This window comes from Limanda limanda, chromosome 16 (genome assembly GCF_963576545.1).
Source record: "Limanda limanda chromosome 16, fLimLim1.1, whole genome shotgun sequence".
Classification (NCBI taxonomy): Eukaryota; Metazoa; Chordata; class Actinopteri; order Pleuronectiformes; family Pleuronectidae; genus Limanda; species Limanda limanda.
Window position 1 is genome coordinate 925855 of NC_083651.1, and position 25014 is coordinate 950868.

Below are 25014 nucleotides of genomic sequence, written 5' to 3' on the forward strand. Positions count from 1 at the left end.
CTTTGCATTTCAGTCTACACCCTTTGTCTAACTTAGCACCAACACGGACACACAAATATCTCTTCACCTAATTATCTCTCCGCCCGCTACCTGTCGTAAAACCACTTCAAAAGGAGGGGGGCTGTTTCTTTAGGGTGGCCAGCGACCATCTTAGAAGCACACAGGAAGGTGTTACTCTGGCAAGCCGCCATCTTGGGAGCACTCTGATCTACATAGACACCCACACTTATATACACATCTTTGTTTAGTTAGTACATTGTTAGTAATTTGTGTTTTTTATACTTTATTATTTTCATAATAAATGTTTTCTTTTCACAAATGTTCTTTCATTAATGTTGCATAAGTGAATTTTGCCAACCTCTACACTGTCAAGAACTCCATAACCTTCACTGTTCATTATATAATCTATAATAGTAAATATTGAGATTTCTAATTGAACTAGATCAAAATGAGACTAATCTTTACATTTGATTGTTGCTCCCTAATACCAGGGTGGTGCCCCGTTGTTTATAAATTATAATTGCAAATTATATTATTCTTAATTAATAACTTTGTCTTTTTTTGAATGATTATTGTATTATTTTTAATAAATAATTGTATTATATTAATAATCATATTTTATGATTATTAATAATTAGCCAACATCAAGTCTAGCTATTATTGCCTAACACCAGTTCATTGGCAATAGAGTCTTATTTCCATAGACCAGGAACAGGCTTTTGACCGGGTTGAACACTAGTACTTAGGGATGAGCGAGTACAGCATTATCTGTATCTGTATCTGTATCTGTTAACCATATGAATTATCCGTACCCGGCGTGGGCGGGGCCTAACCCGGAAGTGGGTGTGGTTTAACCCTGAAGTGGGCTGGTTCAACATAACTTTCTTTTTTAACTTTGAAATTTTTTTAGGATTTTTTTATTTTTATTTTTTTTAAATTTATTTCCACACCAGGTGTGTGTGTGTGTGAGTGAGATGCGAGGGACGTTCACTGTCTCCCGGAGAAATGAACACTCTGTGTTTTTAGTATAGAAAGACGTGAATTATATTCGTTCACAAGTCATACAGACTGGTTTTGTTATTTTCCCTTTACATTAACACTTAAAGTTTAGTGCAGTGTAATTGTTTGCCGTGATAATTAAATGCCAGTGTGATAATAGATGACAATTTCAAACCATACAAACTGTCATGTTGTACTGTATTTAATAGAGGTTTACTTTACTGTAAAGTAAGTGTAAATGTAAAGTGCTTCCTTGACTGAGCCTATGGAACAGTCCCGATGCGCAGTGAACCTGAGTGACTGAGAGACAGAGAGCTGTTCTGTGAGTGAGTGAGCAGAGCCGTGTGTGACGGGAGGAGCGCTGTGACGCTGTGTGAGGATTTTCATTCAGTCCGAGCACAGATAATGACTCCGATTACTCGTATTATACTCGTGATCGGCAAAAGTGCTTTATCCGTACCGGATACTCGTTTCAGCCGAGTATCCGGCTCATCTCTACTAGTACTTATGGCAGACTCTGGCAGCTTTTGGGTTCAACTCAGGCTTTATAGCCATGATCCGGGTTTTCTATACAGACATTGACAGTGTTCTGAAAATAAATGGTGGGCTAAGTGCTCCTGTTAACCTCCAGAGGGGGGTGAGGCAGGGCTGCTCTCTCTCCGGCCAACAAGCCTCTGCTCCACAACCCAAGGAAGGTTTTAAAAGGTGTGATTTCTGCAAAGAACAGAAAAGCTAATTAGCTGTTTCCAACACTGGACAATATCGTCTCTAAAGCTCTGATGTCAGATACCACTCGGTCCTGAACGTCCTCTTCAGGAACATTTAAAGTGACTCTTGGACTTCGTGTGGTCTTCATCTGTTGTTTCCTGTTTGACTTTAAGTTATTTTGTGTCTGATGATGTTTGACTTCGTCTTGTCTCCTGCTCGGAGCTGATTCACCACATGTCTCACTGTCCCTGCCTCAGCTTCACCAGCTCTATTGGTCATGTGTGTTACACCCTCAGAGCCTTCGTCAGTTTGTCTGCTCCTCTCACACCAAACCTGTGACACCGAACATCGTCATCAGGCCCATATGACGGAGCTTAGGCAGTTAGCGACTGTTTGCCAGATCCAGGCCACAAGTAAACCATAGCAACACCACATGTAAACCAAAGGGGCCAAAGGGGAACTCAGTTAGTTTTGTGCTATATTCAGCATTTACCACCTGGGCCACTTTAGGTTCATAGATCACACTTTGTCCAGAGCTCTTTAAATGACACATTGCTTCATAATAAAAGGTCACCAGCAAAAGAAGGAATAAAGATCTTTGAAATGCAGTCGTATTATTCTTTATTTTAAGATGTTAGTATTTGAAACACTCACTTTCAACACCGTACAGTTTACAACTTCTGAAATATTGATCCTCATTTTGTGACCTTTAGGAACTGAATCAATACAAGTGATTTGACCTGGAACAACAAATGTTTGAGGTGTTTGGAGATTTCTTTCATTTTCAGTCCGTATATAAATGGATTAAGAAGAGGATGATACACTATTATTTGTACTGTCAATATCAAACGGACAAGTTTTGGTATATCTGATTCCAGTCGAACTACAATGACGTCATACACAATAAAACCAGAAAAGTTGATGACAACCAGCAGGTGAGGTAAACAGGTCTGTAGAGCTTTTGTCCTCGTTGTTTTAAACCTTCTGTAAGTGACGATGAGTATCCTGATGTATGTAAAAAGTATGAAGAGCATCGGGAGAAGAACAATATTCAGCAACACAAACACGCCATAAATGGACAGAGCCACTGAAGGCACACATTGAAGTTTGTTAATTGACGTGTTGCAGTAGATGCCTTTCAGACTGTTGTGACAGATCTTTACATTCATATACAATACAACTGATATTCCAAGTTCACAAACAGGAACAAACCAAGCTGTGAAGAGAAAGACTTTTACAGTTGTCTTCCTCATGATGGTTGGATATTGCAGAGGTTTACATATGGACACATATCTGTCATAAGCCATAGCCGACAACAATAGAAACTCTGATGCGGTCAGAGTGTAATACACAGCAAATTGAAAGAGACAAGGTGGGAAAGTCGTGATCTGTTCTTCAGATAAGAAGTCGATCAAAAGCTTGGGGTAGATTGTTGTGCTGTAAAGTATAGAGTTGATTAACAAAGCTGCAATGAAGATGTACATCGGCTCATGGAGGTTTTCATGAATCACAATAAGATAAACAATGGTGGAATTCCAACAGATTATTATAATATATAATGTAAACATGACCAGAAAATATACATATCTGTATTTCTGCACTTCCACATGTCCATCGAAAGTTATATACGTTACATTGACTTCATGATCCATCAGGCTTCTGAAAAACAGAGTGAATCAGTAACAGGTGCAGATCAAACAACAGGCGTTCATAAAGAACACGTAGCAAGTCTCCCTGAGAGGATTCAGGAGCCTGTGGCCTGGAGGAGATTCACTCACTGACTCCAGAGGCACAGACAGTGGAGGGCTGCACTCTGGCTTTTTATCAGACTGCTTCACCCTCCATGAATCTCATTAAACTCTCCAACAACATGTCAACAACTCCAGAAAACTCTAGAGTCCTGGACCCAGAGGTTTTGTTCCTGTTGACCTCATCTTGTTAGTTCCTACACATTGTTTTCTATTGTTTCAAATCAAATCAAAGTTTATTGTCACATGCACCAAATAGCTTAGAGTCATCAGTGCAGTGAAATTCTTATGACCTGACAGGCAACATCTACACAGTAGATGGGCAATATAAGATAAAATAACATATAACATAGTAACATATAACATAGTAACATATAACATAGTAAAACAATTTAAATTTAAATGGAGGATAGCAGCAGTTAACAGGGTGAAGGAGTGAGGAATATATAATTAAATAATGCTATATGTGTAGTAAGTAAGTAGTAAGTGTAGTTTTATGAGTGGGGGAGCAGAATGTACATGATGATGGTGAATGTTCAGTGGGTCAGTGTTGCTGGTTCAGAAAGCTTACGGCCTGGGGGAAGAAGCTGTCTGTGAGTCTGGTGGTCCGTGCTCGGATGCTCCGGTAACGTCTGCCAGACGTCAGCAGTGTTAGAATTCCACAGCCTGGGTGGCTCTGGTCCTTTATGATGTTCCGTGCTGTTGTGCAATAGGAGTAGACTTGACGTTGGCTAATTATTAATAATCATGAAATATGATTATTAAAATAATAAAAGATTATTTATTAAAAATAAATAATCAAAATATGATAAGGCCATAACTTATCGTAGAGGGGCACCACCCTGGTTACAGGGACCAACGAAATCAAGCTATAAATATCAGTCTCATATGATATTGGTTAAATTAATAATCTTAATAGTTAATATTAATGATTATTTAATAAACAGTGAAGGCTTCTAAGTTCGAGCACAGGCAATCATTATCCAGCTGTATTCACACACTTATGCACAAATAATCAAAGACAACAGATAGTTAAATTACAAAAGCATTTATTAAAAAGGGGAAATAAAGTTAATGCTATTTAATGATTCATCATTTTAACAAACTCCAATATTTCAAAGATAACCACAGCAGCAGCACTTATCACAATTCAGAAAATACATGTAAAACCTGCGGTCTACCTATGTATGTCTGTCTCTGTGTGTGTGTGTGTCTGTGTCAAAGTGTCTCTCTGTGTGTGTGTGTCTATGTGTGTGTATGTGAAATAAAGTCAGTGTTATTTAATGATTCATCATCTTAACAGACCCCAATATTTCAAAGATCACAACAGCAGCAGCACTTATCACAATTTAGAACATACATGTAACCTCTGGTCCATCTATGTGTCTCTGTGTGTGTGTATCTGTCTGTGTCTATCAATGTGTGTGTGTGTGTGTGTGTGTGTGTGTGTGAGAGAGAGAGAGAAAGAGGGGGCGTGGCGATGACGCAGTCACGTGGTGACGTCACATCTAAGATGGAGGCAGACAATGACTCAAGGAGTCATTAGGCTTAAAACTCTCAAAATGGCCGCTTTGGAAGTTAGATCCAGAATGGGAGGAGAGAGAGAGAGAAGGCGTGGCAATAATAGACTCTCAAGATGGTGGTTTAACTGGCGTTATTCAAAATGGAGTTTATGTTAATGACCATGTGGCCTGAGCCCACAATGTCGGTCGCCACATGAATTACACAAAGGGATTTTCAGACAAAGAGAATTTCTTATCTCTGCTTGGCTTTGGGGGCCGAATTGCTTCCAGATGTGTTCAGCCTCTCTAAGTATAGATTTATCTATATGACATGAACTGTATATACAGATCGGAACGTTTGTGTAAAACAGGTTCAGGAGAAGAGAGAGAGAGAGAGAGACAAGGAGAGAACGAACTCTTAAAAATATGCCGGAGATAAGTAAACAGTGGTTTCAACCCTCAGCCCTCAGGCGAACGTTGTGGGCTGAGGTTCTGATCGGTAAAATCCCTGCAGACTCACACAGACGTTAACAGCGCGGCCGGAGGCTTTCCTCGCGGCGCTATTCACTGTAACACAAAACATTGCCGTCAAACCGGAAACCGGAAGTGGCGGCTCGGAGTAGCCGGCTCGTCACGGCTAAAACAATGAAGAAACACGGAGGTTCCGCAAGCAAATACCCTCAAGTATTAAACGAAACGCTACGTATTAAAACCAACATCTGCCCAGACAATTTAAGCCTCTCTTACTGTAACCATGGTTTCGTGGGGTGCATGCGCGTTGGCGCGGATATCCCGGAAGTTCAGTGAATAGCTTGTAGTCTCTCAGGCGGGCTCCCGTGAGCACCGCAGCTGGGCCGAACCGGAGCGGATCCGTCGTGCTCCGTGACGGGATGAGGCTTCGTCTTCTTCGGTAGCAGCGAAGATCCTGCTGTCTCACAGGAACATGCGGCTGCTTGTAGCCATTGTAGATCAGGTGGAAAAAGAAAGTAAAGTCTGTGGAAGTGTCGGAGTCCGTCTCGCGGGTAGCACTTCCTGTTCGATCTTTCAAGTTAAAACAGCAAAAAGTCCTATCAAAATAAAACTTCGACTAAGATAAAAGAAAGAAAAATGAAAAGAGTTAAACAAACGTCTTATCGCCTCCATTAGCTTGCTGAGTCGTGTAGTAAGACCTCAAGAGGCCTAGTTGCAACTTGAGCAGTGGAGTGGAAAAGAGGACAAAGAGAGTCTCTTAAAAATACCGAGTTAACTATTAAAACCCCTAGGGGTCTTGTTGTAGCTTGGGCATCTGAGTGAAAAGAGAAACCCTAACCCTAACCCTTTTATGTGAGGGGTTTCTCTAGGCTGGTCTCAAGCTTTATGACCCATTGTTGAAAACTCAGATCACTGGGCCCTCAGTCCCAACAGTGCTTTTCTCAGGCATCTTGTGTTGTAGATGCCTTGCACCGAAGGGAGATGTCAGCCGATGATATGCTCCGCTGTCTTCAACAGCCTCTGCAGGGCCTTGCGATCAGAAGCAGAGCAGCTACCATACCAGGCAGTAGAGGATGCTCTCAATGGCTCAGCTGTAAAAGTTTGTTAAAGTTTTTGCAGACATGCCAAACTTCTTTGGGGTCTGCTCGTCAGGAAGTCCAAGATCCAGTTACACAGGGGGGGTTTAAGACCCAGGCTCCTGAGTTTAGGGACGAGCTTGGCAGGCACAATCGTGTTGAACGCTGAGCTGTAATCCACGAACAGCATCCTCACATATGTGTTACCCTTCTCCAGGTGGGAGAGGGTGGTGTGTGTTGTCAGGGCTATAGCATCATCCGTAGACCTGTGTGGGCAATATGCAAACTGGAAGTGGTCAATGGTGTCGGGAAGGGTAGAGCAGATGTGGGTTTTGACCAACCGCTCGAAGCACTTCATGATGGTGGAGGTCAGTGCTACAGGGCGGTAGTCATTGAAACAGGCGATGGATGGTTTCTTAGGTATGGGGATGATGGTGGCCTGCTTGAAGCAGGTGGGGACTGTTGACAGATGTAGGGAGAGGTGGCATATAGAGGTGAATACCTCCGCTAGCTGGTCGGCGCACCGCCTGAGGACGCAGCCTGGAACTCTATCGGGCCAAGATGACTTTCGAGGCTTCACTCTTTGACGCTCTCGCCTCACGTCAGCCACGGTCAGGGACAGAGTGCAGTCGCTCGGTCCTCGGCTAGTCTCTCGGATGGAAGGGTGTTGGTTGCCTCAAACCGTGCGAAGAAGGTGTGTAGGTCATCAGGTAGAGAGGCGGCGGGCTGAGCATCACTGCTATTTCTCCCTTTATAGCTTGTGAAGTCGCTCAGGTGGGAAAAGAGAGGGGGTTAGTGCGCCGGAGCGTCCACGTGACTGCCTCTTGTCCAGTCGTGCGATCGACCCACACTGCCTTCGCGATCAACGTATTGGGAACCCCTGGTCTACAGGAGGGAAGGCTGCCTCGGAGCTGCAGGAGGGCCATCATCACCTTGCTGCCGAAGAAGGGAGACCTACAAGAGCTAAAGAACTGGAGGCCGGTCTCTCTGTTGTGCACAGATCACAGAATCCTGTCCAAAGCTCTGGCCTTCAGCCTGAGGGAGGTAATGGCGTCCGTCATCCACCCTGACCAGACCTACTGTGTGCACTTTGATTCCAGATGTTTTGGACCTCTCCAGTTTATTGGCAATAGAGACTGCTCTTATTTCCACAGACCAGGAACCGGCTTTTGACCGGGTTGAACACCAGTACTTATGGCAGACTCTGGCAGCTTTTGGGTTCAACTCAGGCTTTATAGCCATGATCCGGGTTTTCTATACAGACATTGAGAGTGTTCTGAAAGTAAATGGTGGGCTGAGTGCTCCTGTTAACCTCCAGAGGGGGGTGAGGCAGGGCTGCTCTCTCTCTGGCCATCGAGCCTCTGCTCCACAACCCAAGGAAGGGTTTAAAAGATGTGATTTCTGCAAAGAACAGAAAAGCTAATGTTGGGGAAGGCCCAGTGATCTGACTTACAACAATGAGTCATAAAGCGTGAGACTTGCCTCGGAAAACCCCTCACAATAAAATTCCAGCATGGAGATCTTATCTCCATGTGAGAGAAAATCACTTCCTGGGTCCACCACTGTAAGCCACTCCCTGAGACTTGACTTCTGACCTTTCAATTGGCCGAAGGCCACACTGACCCCTGACCCCCCCTCCAAGGAGGCCGGCCTCCTCTCAGGGGTACAAGACTGCTGACCTCCCAGAAATCATTCTCTTCTTTTTCACTCCAGCACTGACGTTCCAGCTAGGCCTCCTCCGGTCTGACCCAAGGTTCCAGTCGCTAAAGGAGGCGACTAACACTCTCTTTGTCCTCAGATGCTCAGGTCGTATCCAGACCCTCCAGGGGCCTAAACACACGACTCAGTAACTAAGGAGGCGATTAGACGTTTGTTTAATTCAATTTATTTGATTTGATTTGATTTCTTCTTTTAGCTCAGACGAAGTTTTATTTTGAAAAGACTTTTGCTGTTTTAACTTGAAAAGACAAAACAGGAATCTCACTCGGGACGAGTGAGACACGGACTTTTTATTCTTTTTCCACACGATCTTCAACCGGCTCCACGCAGCCGCACATCCCTGCAGAAGAAGACCAAGCTTCATCCCGTCACGGAGCATGACTCCGGTCCGGCCCAGCTGCGGTGCTCACAGGAGCTCGCCTGAGAGGCCAAGACATTGTTCACTGGACTTCCGGGAGATTCGCGCGGAACGCGCACGCACTCCATGAAACCACGGTCACAGTAAGAGAGGCTTAAACTGTCTGGGCAGATGTTAGTTTAATACGTAGCGTATTGTTTTGATACTTGAATGTATTTTGTTTGTGGAACCTCCGTTTTTCTCCATTGTTTTAGCCGGCCACTACTCCGAGCCGCTACTTCCGGTTTCCGGTTTGATGGCAATGTTTTGTGTTACAGTGAATAGAGCCGCGAGAAGCGCCTCCGCCCGCACTGTTAACGTCTGTGTGAGTCTGCAGTGATTTCACCGATCAGAACCTCGGCCCACAACATTCGCTTGAGGGCTGAGGGGTGAACCACTGTTAACTCATCTCAGGCGTATTTTTAAGAGTTCGTTCTCTTCCCTCTCTCTCTCTCTCTCTGTCTCTCTCTCTCTCTCTCTCTCTCTCTCCTTCTAGACCGACCTATACACACTTCCGATCTGTATTTAGAATACAGTTCATGTAACATAGTTAAATCTATATTCAGAGAGGCTGAACACATCTGGAAACTATTCGGCCCCCAAAGCTAAGCAGAGATAAGAATTCTCTTTGTCTGAAATTTCCTTTGTGTAATTCATCTGGCGACCACCAGTGTGAGTTCAGGCCACATGGTCATTAACATATTCTCCATTTTGGATAACGTTAAGTTAAACCACCATCTTGAGTCTATTATTGCCACGCCTTCTCTCCCTCTCTCCTCCCATTCTGGCTCTAAATTCATAACGGCTCCGCCATCTTGTTTTGTAGTCAATCCGCCATTTTGAGAGTTTTTAGGCCTTGATTCCACGAATCATGATCGGCCTCCATCTTAGATGTGATGTCACTACGTGACTGCGTCATCGCCACGCCCCTTCTTTTTCTCTCTCTCTCGCACACACACACACACACACACACACACACACACACACACACACACACACACACACACACACACATTGATAGACACAGACAGATACACACACACAGAGACACATAGATGGACCAGAGGTTACATGCGTGTTCTAAATTGTGATAAGCTGCTGTTGTTATCTTTGAAATATGGGAGTTTGTTAAAATGATAAATCATTAAATAACACTAACTTTATTTCACATACACACACATAGACACACCTACACAGAGAGACACTTTGACACAGACACACACACACAGAGACAGACATACATAGGTAGACCGCAGGTTTTACATGTATTTTCTGAATTGTGATAAGTGCTGCTGCTGTGTTTATCTTTGAAATATTGGAGCTTGTTAAAATGATAAATCATTGAATAACATTATAACTTTATTTCCCCTTTTTAATAAATACTTTTGTAATTAAAGTATCTGTAGTCTGTGATTATTTGTGCATAAGTGTTTGAATACAGCTGGATTATGATTGCCTGTGCTCGAACTTAGAAGCCTTCACTGTTTATTAAGTAATCGTTAATATTAAAATATTGACATTATTAATTTGACATTTATCATTATGAGACTGATAATTATAGCTTGATATCGTTGGTCCCTGGAAACCATGGTGGTGCCCCTCTACGATAAGTTATGGCCTTATCATTTTTTCAGCTGTATCATAATACTGTGTACAATAATCCAGATTCTTTTTTTTCCAGAAATTGATTTTTTTTGGAAAAATTTAATTTTTTTTCGAAAATTTAAATTTTTTCCTTTTCAAATTTTTTTTTTCCTTTCTCTCATTTGGTATTGATCATGATTTGTTATTGAAGAAGAAAATAATTTTGGAAATGTATTCTTCTTTGCAAGGTTTTATTTTTAATTCATTTGAACTTTTACCAAACCGGTATACCAGTGCCTGGTATCCGTAATTGGCTGCAGATTGCAATCGGTGGTTGTGTTCTCGAGGCACAAGAATCATTAATAATTTAAGAAAAGAGAAATATAATTCTGGAAATGTATTTCTCTTTGAAATTTTTATTTTTAATCCCTTTGCACCTGTCCCAAGCAGGTATACTAGTGCCTTGTGTATCCGTGGTTGGTTGCTTATAGCATATAAGTGGTTGTGTCATCTCAATGCACAATAATTATGATTAAATTTTTGAAGAGAGACATAGGTTCGAAACTAATTTCTCTTTGAAGTTTCTTTATTCTTAATTACCTTTGCTAAGCAGACTTTTGTGTAACTATGGTTGGTTGCTGACTGCGTTTCAGTAGTTGGTAAGTTTTATAGGAGATTTTCTGCATGCTTTTTGATTTTAAGGAGACAAACTAGATTTGAGACTACTTTTGAAGAGACCAGTTGTTAACCAACTAGGTCTTAAGGATTGAGCCACCGAGCTATCCTTCATTGCTACTATATAGACACAGGGTGAAGCTCACCTGTGCATCTTGTTGTGTAGTTTTAATTAAGTGTTTTACCCACTTTTTCTAAGCGAGCGTGAGCAGTCCACCAGGTGCCTTTTCGCACTCAGAAGATGAGTAGCATATATCACCATGGGGCAAGTGCTCCCTCAGGACCAGACGTCCTATTAGAGACTGTAGCCAGTCTGATTTATTTTTTCTAATGATGCGGTGAGTGAGTTGACCGAGTATGAATTAAGTACCTACGATCGTAAGATCAAGAACTGTCCATGCACTCATCAACCCCACTGGCCCGCATCCGAAAATACCCCATGCTCTGGGTCAACTGACACTCCTCTACCAGCAGAGAGCCGAGCTGCAGACCCAAGAACATGCGAAGGCGCTCAGAGCCATGCAAGCAGCATGTCGAGCGGAGCAGGAGAAAAACTCCCACCTGCGGCACATCATCGAGACCCGCAAAGAACAGGACCAGGCGGTGCAGGAGCACACGCAGGTCAAAGGTCAGCAGAAAGGGGGGCACAGTCAAACGGAGCTGCCCCCCCCTCGAGCTGATATCCCTGATGACAGGGCCAGGAGCTGACGTCATTCCCGGTGGAGCCAGCAGAGCAGAGACACTGGGAGAACAGCTGCGAGCACAGCTCCACAACCCTCATGCAGAGGGAGCTTTGCTCTGGAGAGCCAGACACACCCAGCAGTCCACCGCTCCGACCCACTCAACACCAAGGAGGAGCCGGACTCAACCCCTAGACGTGCAGTGACCTGGGACCGCCATGAGGCAACATCAAATGCCTGTCCAGCGGACACTAAGCATCCACTCCAGCCAGAACGAACACATCCTGCACGGAGCCATGCTGATCCACATCACGACGACGGAAGGAATCCGTCCTGGAGGGCTGAAGGAGATTCCCAGTCTGCCACTCAGGCAGAGGCGCACCACGACTCACGGTCGCGTCCTGGATGGTCCTCCAACCCCGGTGCAAGAGATGGTGGCCACGAAGATGAGTACCGTGGCACATTCGAGTCAAAAGACACTGATGACTCAGCACCCCCTCAAAGAGAGGAAATCCGCAACCGGCGGCTAGAGCCCCTTGAAAAAGACATTTATCGCTTCGACCCAGACAACCGAGGGTTTAACGAAGACGACACCGTGGTTCTGGCAGTTCAAGTCCAACTAAATGTGGACCCGGCGCTGGAAGATGACAACTTCCCCACGCCAAGATGAACCCCAGCAAAGAGAACCAGAAGCAACGACCCTTCCAACAGGGTGCCCCTCAAAACCAAGGGGGTGAGGATTTCATTTATTATGAACATAAACAAGTATAAAAACACAAATTACTAAACTAAACGTACTAGCTAAAACAAAGGTGTGTGTGAGTGAATCAGAGTTTTCACAAAATGGTGGTTCACTAAAAGAGTCACACCTTCCTGTGGGCTCCTAAGATGGTAGCTAAGATAGCAGCCTCCCCCCACCCCTTTCTTCAAAAGTGGTTTTACAACATTTAGCGGGGGTCTGAGCTAATGAGGTGAGTAGATATGCGTGTCTGTGTGGATGTTAAACAGATAACTGAAAGGGTCAGAGAGATCCTGTGAAGAGAGTATCTAACATTTAACTTTCATGTTACCTGTAACCACAATAACACAGCACATATCAAACTTATACACCACACAGAATCAAATAAACAGTCTTGCTTAGTCTAGTGTAATAAATAAGCCAAGTATGTTACCAGTCCTCAGAAAGGGAGAAAGTTGCTGTAGTTCAGTTAGCAGTTCGTCCTGCCGGTTGTGTGAAGTCTTCTGGCTCGTGCGGTTTCTGCTTTCGCTGTTCTGTTGAGCTGTGGGGCTCAGTGGCTTGTTCGAAGTCCTTACCTGCAGGACTGAGTCGCTGCGAGGAGTTGGTAGAGCTTGAGTTGCGAAGAGGTTTCCTTGAGAAGGTGAGCTGGAAGCTAGACCTCTGACCTCCGGTTGTTGGATGGGAAGAGAAGACTTGCTGGAGCAGCCCGGTCCTCTCCTCGGAGATGCAGGAGAGACCGCTGGTCGCCTGCTGTCCTCGGTGGTAAGATGGAAAGAGTGCTGGAGCAGCCTTCCTTGGACCTTGGTCTTATATAGGCTTGGCTTTTCACACTTATGCGTGACTTTGCTGAAACAAAAGGAACCTGTTGCCTCCTGGGAGACTTGAGTTCTTTGACCTTCTCAGAACAAAGAGAACACGTTGCACCCTGGGAGACTGAGTTCGGGAGGCTCGGTCCAGCACATGCGGCCATGTGGTTTCAAGTTTTGTCCACACATGAAGGCCGAAAGGAGGCCTGTGGTTTGCACAAAAACATTGCCCAACACTGGACAATATCGTCTCTAAAGCGCTGCCGTCAGATACCACTCGGTCCTGAACGTCCTCTTCAGGAACATTTAAAGTGACTCTTGGACTTCGTGTGGTCTTCATCTGTTGTTTCCTGTTTGACTTTAAGTTATTTTGTGTCTGATGATGTTTGACTTCGTCTTGTCTCCTGCTCGAAGCTGATTCACCACATGTCTCACTGTCCCTGCCTCAGCTTCACAAGCTCTATTGGCCATGTGTGTTACACACTCAGAGCCTTGGTCAGTTTGTCTGCTCCTCTCACACCAAACCTGTGACACCGAACATTGTCATCAGGCCCATATGACGGAGATTAGGCAGTTAGCAACTGTTTGCCAGATCTAGGCCACAAGTAAACACTAGCAACACCACATGTAAACCAAAGGGGCCAAAGGGGAACTCAGTTAGTTTTGTGCCATATTCAGCATTTAACACCTGGGCCACTTTAGGTTCATAGATCACACTTTGTCCAGAGCTCTTTAAATGACACATTGCTTCATAATAAAAGGTCACCAGCAAAAGAAGGAATAAAGATCTTTGAAATGCAGTCGTATTTTACTTTATTTAAAGATGTTAGTATTTGAAACACTGACTTTCAACACTGTACAGTTTACAACTTCTGAAATATTGATCCTCATTTTGTGACCTTTAGGAACTGAATCAATACAAGTGATTCGACGTGGAACAACAAATGTTTGAGGTGTTTGGAGATTTCTTTCATTTTCATTCCATATATAAATGGATTAAGAAGAGGATGATACACCATTATTTGTAATGTCAATATCAAACGGGCAAGTTTTGGTATATCTGATTCCAGTCGAACTACAATGACGTCATACGCAACAAAACTGGAAAGGTTGATGAGAACCAGCAGGTGAGGTAAACAGGTTTGTAGAGCTTTTGTCCTCGTTGTTTTAAACCTTCTGTAAGTGACGATGAGTATCCTGATGTAAGTAAAAAGTATGAAGAGCATCGGGAGAAGAACATTATTCAGCAACAGAAACACGCCATAAATGGACAGAGCCACTGAGGGCACACATTGAAGTTTGAAAATTGACGTGTTGCAGAAGATGCCTTTCATACTGTTGTGACAGATATTTACATGAATGTACAATACAACTAATATTACAAATTCACAAACAGGAACAAACCAAGCTGTGAAGAGAAAGACTTTTACAGTTGTCTTCCTCATGATTGTTGGATATTGCAGAGGTTTACATATGGACACATATCTGTCATAAGCCATGGCCGTCAACAATATAAACTCTGAACCGGTCATAGTGTAATACACAGCAGCTTGAAAGAGACAAGGTGGGAAAGTTGTGATCTGTTCTTCAGATAAGAAGTCGATCAAAAGCTTGGGGTAGATTGTTGTGCTGTAAAGTATAGAGTTGATTAACAAAGCTGCAATGAAGATGTACATCGGCTCATGGAGGTTTTCATGAATCACAATAAGATAAACAATGGTGGAATTCCAACAGATTATTATAATATATAATGTAAACATGACCACAAAATACACATATCTGTATTTCTGCACTTCCACATGTCCATCGAAAGTTATATACGTTACATTGACTTCATCATCCATCAGGCTTCTGAAAAACAGAGTGAATCAGTAACAGGTGCAGATCAAACAACAGCGGTTCATAAAGAACACGTAGCAAGTCTCACTGAGAGGATTCAGGAGCCTGTGGCCTGGAGGAGATTCACTCACTGACTCCAGAGGCACAGACAGTGGAGGGCTGCACTCTGGCTTTTTATCAGACTGCTTCACCCTCCATGAATCTCATTAAACTCTCCAACAACATGTCAACAACTTCAGAAAACTCTAGAGTCCTGGACCCAGAGGTTTTGTTCCTGTTGACCTCCTCTTGTTAGTTCCTGCACTTTGTTTTCTATTGTTTCAAATCAAATCAAATCAAAGTTTATTGTCACATGCAACAAATAGCTTAGTGTCGTCAGAGCAGTGAAATTCTACACAGACGGGCAATATAAGATAAAAGAAAATAACATATAACATAGTAACATATAACATATAACCTAGTAACATATAACATAGTACAACAATTTAAATTTAAATGAAGTAGGATAGCAGCAGTTTACAGGGTGAAGGAGTGAGGAATATTAAATTAAATAATGCTAGTGGAGGACCAAGATGGATGGTTTCTTAGGTATGGGGATGATGGTGGCCTGCTTGAAGCAGGTGGGGACTGTTGACAGATGTAGGGAGAGGTTGAATATGGAGGTGAAGACCTCCGCTAGCTGGTCTGCGCGCCTCCTCAGGACGCAGCCTGGAACTCCATCGGGCCCAGATGACTTTCGAGGCTTCACTCTTTGAAGCTCTCGCCTCACGTCAGCCACGGTCAGGGACAGAGTGCAGTCGTCTCGGTCCTCGACCAGTCTCGCACGGATGGAAGGGTGTTGGTTGCCTCAAACCGTACGTAGAAGGTGTTGAGGTCATCAGGTAGAGAGGAGGCGGGCTGATCATCACTGCTATTTCTCCCTTTATAGCCTGTGATGTGTCGCTCAGGAAGAACAAAAAGGGTGTAAGTGCACCGGAGCGTGCACGTGACTGCCTCTAGTCCAGTCGTGCGATCGACCCACACTGCCTTCGCGATCGACGTATTGGGAACCCCTGGTCTACAGGATGGAAGGCTGCCTCCGAGCTGCAGGAGGGCCGTCATCACCCTGCTGCCAAAGAAGGGAGACCTACAAGAGTTGAAGAACTGGAGGCCGGTCTCTCTGTTATGCACAGATCACAGAATCCTGTCCAAAGCTCTGACCCTCAGAGTGAGGGAGGTGATGGCGTCCGTCATCCACCCTGACCAGACTTACTGTGTGCCCGGCTCATAAGTGACAATGTCGCTTTGATTCCAGATGTTTTGGACCTCTCCAGTTCATTGGCAATAGAGCCTGGTCTTATTTCTATAGACCAGGAACAGGCTTTTGACCGGGTTGAACACCAGTACTTATGGCAGACTCTGGCTGCTTTTGGGTTCAACTCAGGCTTTATAGCCATGATCCGGGTTTTAAATACAGACATTGCAAGTGTTGTGAAAATAAATGGTGGGCTGAGTGCTCCTGTTAACCTCCAGAGGGGGGTGAGGCAGGGCTGCTCTCTCTCCGGCCAACAAGCCTCTGCTCCACAACCCAAGGAATGTCGCAAACAAATCCAAACAAAGTCCACGCTTTCTCACTCCCTTCCAGTGCCCAGAAAATGTTCAGTCCTCGAAATAATCCATTACATGACTCCCAGGCAATAATCCCATTCGGCGAAAAAAATCCATGCAAGTTGTAAATGATATCCAGTTCCTTGAACCTCTGGCAGCACCGCCAGCCCGCAGCTCCAAAAAAACCACACACCCCAGTCGGGACGTCACTTCCCCAAATTTAACACGTTTCCCGTTACAGAACCCCATATGTACATAATCACACAAATAATAAACAAATACATACACAGATCCATTCCCTCATTCCTATAGTTTTGAGGCGTCTGACTAATGACATGTGTACCTTTTATCGATACACAAAGTGCACTAAGGTGACCTTTACAAAATGATGAATCATTAAATAACATTAACTTTATTTCCCCTTTTTAATAAATCCTTTTGTAGTTAAAGTATCAGTATTCTGTGATTATTTGTGCATATGTATGTGAATGCAGCTGGATTATGATAGCCTGTGCTCAAACTTAAAACCCTTTATTGTTTATTAAATAATCATTAATATTAACAATTGAGATTATTGATTTAACTTTTATCAGATGAGACTGATATTTATAGACTGACTTGTTGGTCCCTTGAACCAGGTTGGTGCCTTATCATTTTTAATTATTGTGAATAAATAATTTTTATTTTAATAATCATATTTCATGATTATTAATAATTAGCCAAAATCAAGTCTACTACTATTGCACAACACTTTGTCCAGAGCAATTTAAATAACACATTGCTTCATAATAAAAGGTCACCAGCAAAAGAAGGAATAAAGATCTTTGAAATGCAGTCGTATTATACTTTATTTAAAGATGTTAGTATTTGAAACACTGACTTTCAACACTGTACAGTTTACAACTTCTGAAATATTGATACTCATTTTGTGACCTTTAGGAACTGAATCAATACAAGTGATTCAACCTGCAACCACAAATGTTTGAGGTGTTTGGAGATTAGTCTCATTTTCAGTCCGTATATAAATGGATTAAGAAGAGGATGATACACTATTATTTGTACTGTCAATATCAAACGGACAAGTTTTGGTATATCTGATTCCAGTCGAACTACAATGACGTCATACACAATAAAACCAGAAAAGTTGATGACAACCAGCAGGTGAGGTAAACAGGTCTGTAGAGCTTTTGTCCTCGTTGTTTTAAACCTTCTGTAAGTGACGATGAGTATCCTGATGTATGTAAAAAGTATGAAGAGCATCGGGAGAAGAACAATATTCAACAACACAAACACGCCATAAATGGACAGAGCCACTGAGGGCACACATTGAAGTTTGTAAATTGACGTGTTGCAGTAGAGGCCTTTCAGACTGATGGGACAGATCTTTACATTCATATACAATACAACTGATACTCCAAGTTCACAAACAGGAACAAACCAAGCTGTGAAGAGAAAGACTTTTACAGTTGTCTTCCTCATGATGGTTGGATATTGCAGAGGTTTACATATGGACACATATCTGTCATAAGCCATAGCTGACAACAATAGAAACTCTGAAGTGGTCAGAGTGTAATACACAGCAGATTGAAAGAGACATCGTGGGAAAGTTGTGATCTGTTCTTCAGATAAGAAGTCGATCAAAAGCTTGGGGTAGATTGTTGTGCTGTAAAGTATAGAGTTGATTAACAAAGCTGCAATGAAGATGTACATCGGCTCATGGAGGTTTTCATGAATCACAATAAGATAAACAATGGTGGAATTCCAACAGATTATTATAATATATAATGTAAACATGACCACAAAATACACATATCTGTATTTCTGCACTTCCACATGTCCATCGAAAGTTATATACGTTACATTGACTTCATCATCCATCAGGCTTCTGAAAAACAGAGTGAATCAGTGCAGATGCAGATCAAACAACAGACGTTCATAAAGAACACGTAGCAAGTCTCCCTGAGAGGATTCAGGAGCCTGTGGCCTGGAGGAGATTCACTCACTGACTCCAGAGGCACAGACAGTGGAGGGCTGCACTCTGGCTTTTTATCAGACTGCTTCACCCTCCATGAATCTCATTAAACTCTCCAACAACATGTCAACAACTTCAGAAAACTCTAGAGTCCTGGACCCAGAGGTTTTGTTCCTGTTGATCTCCTCTTGTTAGTTCCTACACTTTGTTTTCTATTGTTTTCATGTCTCTGTGCTTATTTAGTTTTCTTGCCCGTGATATGTTAAGATCAGCTTCATGTGAATATCTTCAGATTTGGAACTGATTCGATTTTGGTGATTTAAAGTCAAAAGATCAAGGTCAAGTGACCTTTTGTTGTTGTGAACATGATGTATAAGGAATTAAAAGATATAAGGATTCTGCGCAGCCATCACTGTCTGGTTTGGATCGGCCACCAGACAGGAATAGACAGCAACAGACAGTCCAGTCTGCAGACTGCCCCCCCATCCAGGACCTGGACAGAGTCATGAACCATCACTACAGACCCATCACAACCAGTTCCATCTCCTCCCCTCTGGAGGCGCTAAAGAGCGCTGAGGGCGACCAGACAGCAGAACAGCTGGTTTCCTCTGGCTTCTTATTTCATTGTTGTTGTGTTTTATGTTCATATAAACATACTTCTGCATATGTAATTATATTTTGTTTTCTTAAATAGTAGGTAAATGTTTGCTTAACCTTGTGCTGCTTTTTTCACCTTGTTCTTTATGGTTTATTGTCTATTTCTGTAGTTGAGAGCAACAGAAAAACCAGAGTCAAATTCCTTGTATGTGTACAAATACATGGCCAACATCGCAATCTAGTAGCTTCTACAGGAAATCAAGGGCATTAAGATTCCCTCAGGTCCAAACAGTCGGCTATAGCCAACCTGCTGGGCGTCTCAGCACTGGGAGCTCTGGTCAGGTCCCGGTTCATGAACATCTCACAGATGGATGCCCCCTCCCAGTTCGTCTTTGGGTTGGAGGAGACAAATGGACAAAGGAAGACCATTCACTGTTTACGAACATGGAGCGGCTCTGAAGTCTCCGACTCGTCTGAGGTCAGGAAGTGTGCTACAGGTTTCTATAGAGACCTCTTTAAAAGTGAGTGGTCAAGTAATCCAGATGTGCACAGCAGCTTTCTGGAAGGTCTCCCTCAAGTAAGCACGAGCAACAACACGGAGCTAGCTGCAGACATTACAAAGGAAGAGCTGCACAGAGCCACCATGAGCCTGCAGAGCGGCAAAGCTCCAGGGATAGACGGCCTTCCTGCTGATTTCTTTAAGTCCTTCTGGGGCATCTTAGGAAAGGATCTGCTCGAGGTACCATGACATGACATGGCGGCAGACTCTGAAATTATAAAATAAAATCTTCACCACGGCTTTGATGAAGGAAAACATGCCTCACCCCCCAGCTGATCTGATGCTGGTGATGGTGATGCTGCAGGTGAAGCTGATGCTGAGGACGAAGGAGATGCTGACGATGATGATGATGAGGATGAGGACGAATTGCACTGGATGGGATGAAGGTTGGGGAGTACATGAAATCCCCAGTAAGTGGTTTACACCATTAAATGGTGTGAAAAGAGGGTTTGTAAGGATTTCAATATTTTAACTGTAGTCGTCGTCTGGCTGTACTCTTAACAATAAAGATAGAAGCAGTTTTAGCTAGATATTATGCCTTCATACAAATGCTTTTAATAACAGTTGCTGCTTGGGGTTAATAATTAATCTTTTAATTGTTCTTAATTCTTACTTCTGATATTAAAGGCTTATTCCCTTTGCTGCACTCAACATCCCACAGAGTTCACAGAACTGTCCCTTCTGGGGCAAAGTCAGACTAACATTGTTTGGGTTCAGTTGTTCCTAATGTTTACACAGTCAGGACATGTTTTGATGAAGCAGAAACATAATAATCTTTTCTCCAATTGTAAACACCATTGCCCCTATTGGCATCTGCTGGGTCAAGGCCTTTCAAGAAGTGAACAGGTTGCCGAGCAACTATCAAAGTAGGAGTGTCATTGGGAGTGGCTCCTTACTAATTCCGTATTTCAAATGCCAGGAGGATGGCCTACGCCTGCGCACTTCCGGGGAGGGAGGAACAAAAATCTACTGTTATAAAATGGATAGACGCCGGATGTTTGTGGCGCTCTGATACGACTAGTGTGTTGGAAGCCCATTGCTTTGCTGATTAATAACCTGTTCATTGCTTCCTATGTTCTTGATTGAACAAACCGAGTTCGGCTCATCTTCTCATACAAAGGATAAACAAACACGCATGACAGTAGTCAACCACAGTTTACAGAATGGAAGGCTGCCTCTGAGTAGAACATTGTTAGTAATGTTGGGGTAGAGTCCTGAGTGATCTGAGTTTTCAACAATGGGTCGTAAAACTTGAGACCAGGCTCGGGAAACCCCTTACATTAGAAATCCAGCATAGAGCTCTTATCTCCATGTGGCAGCAGATCACTTCCTGGGTCCTGTGAAGGACCCCACTGTAAGCCGCTCCCTGAGACTTGACTTCTGACCTTTCCATTGTCCGCAGGCCACACTGACCCCTGACCCCTCCTCCAAGGAGGCTGGCCTCCTCCCAGGGATACAAAACCCCTGGAATCAGAGAAATCACTCTCTTTCCTCCGATGCTGACGTCGCCACTAGACCCCCCCCGGGGGTCTTCATAGTCGACCCAGTAAGCTAATGGAGACGATAAGACGTTTGTTTTATTCATTTCAATTCATTTCATTCATTCATTCTTTTATCTTAGTTGACGTTTTATTTTGGAAAGGACTTTTCCTGTTTTAACTTGGAAAGATCAAACAGGAAATTGCTCGCTGGACAATCTCAGACTGTTTCCTTTTCCACACGGATTTTACTTTTATTCTTTCTCCACACGATCTACAACGGCTACAAACAGCCGCATGTTCCTGTGAGTGACCACGAGCTCCGCTGCTGCAGAAGAAGACGAAACCTCATCTCGCCACGGAGCACGACGGATCGGCTCCGGCCCAGCTGCGGTGCTCACGAGAGCCCGCCTGAGAGACTTCAAGCGATTCACTGAACCTCCGGGGATTCGCGCCAATGCGCATGCAACCCACGAAATCACGGTCACAGTAAGAGGCTTATGTTGTCTGGGCAGATGTTAGTTTTGATACGTAGCATATTGTTTAATATTTGATTGTATCTGTTGCGAGACCGCTGAGTCTCATTGTTTTAGCCGGCTACGACGAGCCGCTACTTCCGGTTCATTTCCGGGTTTGGTGTTAGTGGTTGAGCGCTGCGAGGAAAGCCTCCAGCCACGCTGTTAACGTCTGTGTTAGTCTGCAGTGAGTTTACCGATCAGAACCTCAGCCCACAACGTTCGCTTGGGGCTGAGGGGTGAATCACTGTTAATCTATCTCTGGCGTGTTTTTAAGAGCTTCTTTGAACTCTCCTTGCATGTCTTCTCTCTCTCTCTCTCTCTCTCTCCTTCTAAACCGACCTATACCCACTTCTGACCTGTATTTATAATACAGGTCATGTCACATAGTTAAATCTATGCTTAGAGAGGCTGAACACATCTGGAAACCATTCGGCCCCCAAAGCCAAGCAGAGATAAGAATTCTCTTTGTCTAAAATTTCCTTTGTGTAATTCATGTGACGACCACCAGTGTGCGCTCCGGCCACATGGTGTCATTAACATATTCTCCATTTTGGATAACGTTAAGTTAAACCACCATCTTGAGTCTATTATTGCCACGCCTTCGCTCCCTCTCTCCTCCTATTCTGGCTCTAAATTCATAACGGCTCCGCCATCTTGTTTTGTAGTCAATCCGCCATTTTGAGAGTTTTTAGGCCTTGATTCCACGAATCATGATCGGCCTCCATCTTAGATGTGATGTCACTACGCGTCATCGCCACGCCCCTTCTTTTTCTCTCTCTCTCGCACACACACACACACACACACACACACACACACACACATTGATAGACACAGACAGATACACACACACAGAGACACATAGATGGACCAGAGGTTACATGCGTGTTCTAAATTGTGATAAGCTGCTGTTGTTATCTTTGAAATATGGGAGTTTGTTAAAATGATAAATCATTAAATAACACTAACTTTATTTCACATACACACACATAGACACACCCACACAGAGAGACACTTTGACACAGACACACACACACAGAGACAGACATACATAGGTAGACCGCAGGTTTTACATGTATTTTCTGAATTGTGATAAGTGCTGCTGCTGTGTTTATCTTTGAAATATCGGAGCTTGTTAAAATGATACATCATTGAATAACATTATAACTTTATTTCCCCCTTTTAATAAATACTTTTGTAATTAAAGTATCTGTAGTCTGTGATTATTTGTGCATAAGTGTGTGATTGCAGCTGGATTATGATTGCCTGTGCTCGAACTTAGAAGCCTTCACTGTTTATTAAGTAATCGTTAATATTAAAATATTGACATTATTAATTTGACATTTATCATTATGAGACTGATAATTATAGCTTGACATCGATGGTCCCTGGAAACCAGGGTGGTGCCCCCCTTTCTCAATTATTAATAAAGATAGTATTATTCTTAAATTGATAATTTTATTGTTTTTGACTAATTATTTTCATTATTCTTGGTTGATAACCTTATCATTGTTAATTGATAGCTTGTACTTTCTAATTGATAATTCCTATTTTCTCATTAGTGGTTTTATTGTTATTTGATTACTGATCATCTTCAATTAATAATTTAATTATTTTTGATAGATAATTTTTATTATTTTAATAATCATATTTCATGATTATTACTAATTAGCCAACGTCAAGTCTACTCCTATTGCACAACTTAAATGGTGCCCCGTGTGAGGCAATCTAACTCCAGCTGTATCATAATATGGGTTACAATAATCCAGATTCTTTTTTTCAGAAATTAAATTTTTTTTGAAAAATTAAATTTTTTTTAAAAATTTTTTAAAAATTTTTCAAAACTTTTCCTTTCTCTCATTTGGTATTGATCATGATTCGTTGTTGAAGAAGAAAATAATTTTGGAAATGTATTCTTCTTTGCAAAGTTTTATTTTTAATTCATTTGAACTTTTACCAAACCGGTATACCAGTGCCTGGTGTATCCGTAATTGGCTGCAGATTGCAATCGGTGGTTGTGTTCTCGAAGCACAAGAATCATAAATAATTTAAGAAAAGAGAAATATAATTCTGGAAATGTATTTCTCTTTGAAATTTTATTTTTAATCCCTTTGCACCTGTCCCAAGCAGGTATACTAGTGCCTTGTGTATCCGTGGTTGGTTGCTTCTAGCATATAAGTGGTTGTGTCATCTCAATGCACAATAATTATGATTAAATTTTTGAAGAGAGACATAGGTTCGAAACTAATTTCTTTTTGAAGTTTCTTTATTCTTAAATTCCCTTTGCTAAGCAGACTTTTGTGTAACTTTGGTTGGTTGCTGACTGCGTTTCAGTAGTTGGTAATTTTTATAGGAGATTTTCTGCATGCTTTTTGATCTTAAGGAGACAAACTAGATTTGAGAGACTAGTTTTGAGAAGACTAGTTGTTGAACAACTAGGTCTTAAGGATTGAGCCACCGAGCTATCCTTCATGGGGCAAGCGCTCCCTCGGGACCAGATGTCCTATTAGAGACTGTAGCCAGTCTGATTAATTTTTTCTAATGATGCGGTGAGTGAATTGAGTGAGTATGATTTAAGTACCTGCGATCGCAAGATCAAGAACTGTCCATGCACTCATCAACCCCACTGGCCCGCACCCAAAAATACCCCATGCTCTGGGTCAACTGACACTCCTCTACCAGCAGAGAGCCGAGCTGCAGACCCAAGAACATGCGAAGGCGCCCAGAGCCATGCAAGCAGCATGTCGAGCGGATCAGGAGAAGAACTCCCACCTGCGGCATATCATCGAGACCCGCAAAGAACAGGACCAGGCGGTGCAGGAGCACACGCAGGTCAAAGGTCAGCAGAAAGGGGGGCACAGTCAAACAGAGCTGCCCCCCCTCCAGCTGAGATCCCTGATGACAGGACCAGGAGCTGACGTCATTCCCGGTGGAGCCAGCAGAGCAGAGACACTGGGAGAACAGCTGCGAGCACAGCTCCACAACCCTCATGCAGAGGGAGCTTTGCTCTGGAGAGCCAGACACACCCAGCAGTCCACCGCTCCGACCCACTCAACACCAAAGGGGGAGCAGGACTCAACCCCTAGACGTGCAGTGACCTGGGACCGCTATGAGGCAACATCAAATGCCTGTCCAGCGGACACTAAGCATCCACTCCAGCCAGAAAGAACACATCCTGCGCGGAGCCATGCTGATCCACATCACAACGACGGAAGGAATCCGTCCTGGAGGGCTGAAGGTGATTCCCAGTCTGCCACTCAGGCAGAGGCGCACCATGACTCACGGTCGCGTCCTGGATGGTCCTCCACCCCGGTGCAAGAGATGGTGGCCACGAAGATGAGTTCCGTGGCACATACGAGTCAG

General features: G+C 43.3%; 3 protein-coding genes across 3 annotated transcripts; all 3 read right to left on the reverse strand.

The window, feature by feature from the left end:
- Window positions 1-2402: 2402 nt before the first annotated feature.
- On the reverse strand, window positions 2403-3359 carry LOC133021992 (olfactory receptor 6N2-like). Its single transcript, XM_061089006.1, has one exon. It carries the CDS (start codon window positions 3357-3359, stop codon window positions 2403-2405), a length of 957 nt encoding a protein of 318 aa, XP_060944989.1.
- Window positions 3360-13991: 10632 nt separating this feature from the next.
- Window positions 13992-14960, reverse strand: LOC133021993 (olfactory receptor 6N2-like). The gene has a single exon (XM_061089007.1). It carries the CDS (start codon window positions 14946-14948, stop codon window positions 13992-13994), a length of 957 nt encoding a protein of 318 aa, XP_060944990.1. The 5' UTR covers window positions 14949-14960.
- A 2491-nt stretch (window positions 14961-17451) lies between these two features.
- Window positions 17452-18408, reverse strand: LOC133021994 (olfactory receptor 13C9-like). The gene has a single exon (XM_061089008.1). The coding sequence runs from the start codon at window positions 18406-18408 to the stop codon at window positions 17452-17454; it is 957 nt and encodes a 318-aa protein (XP_060944991.1).
- Between the last annotated feature and the right edge of the window lie 6606 nt (window positions 18409-25014).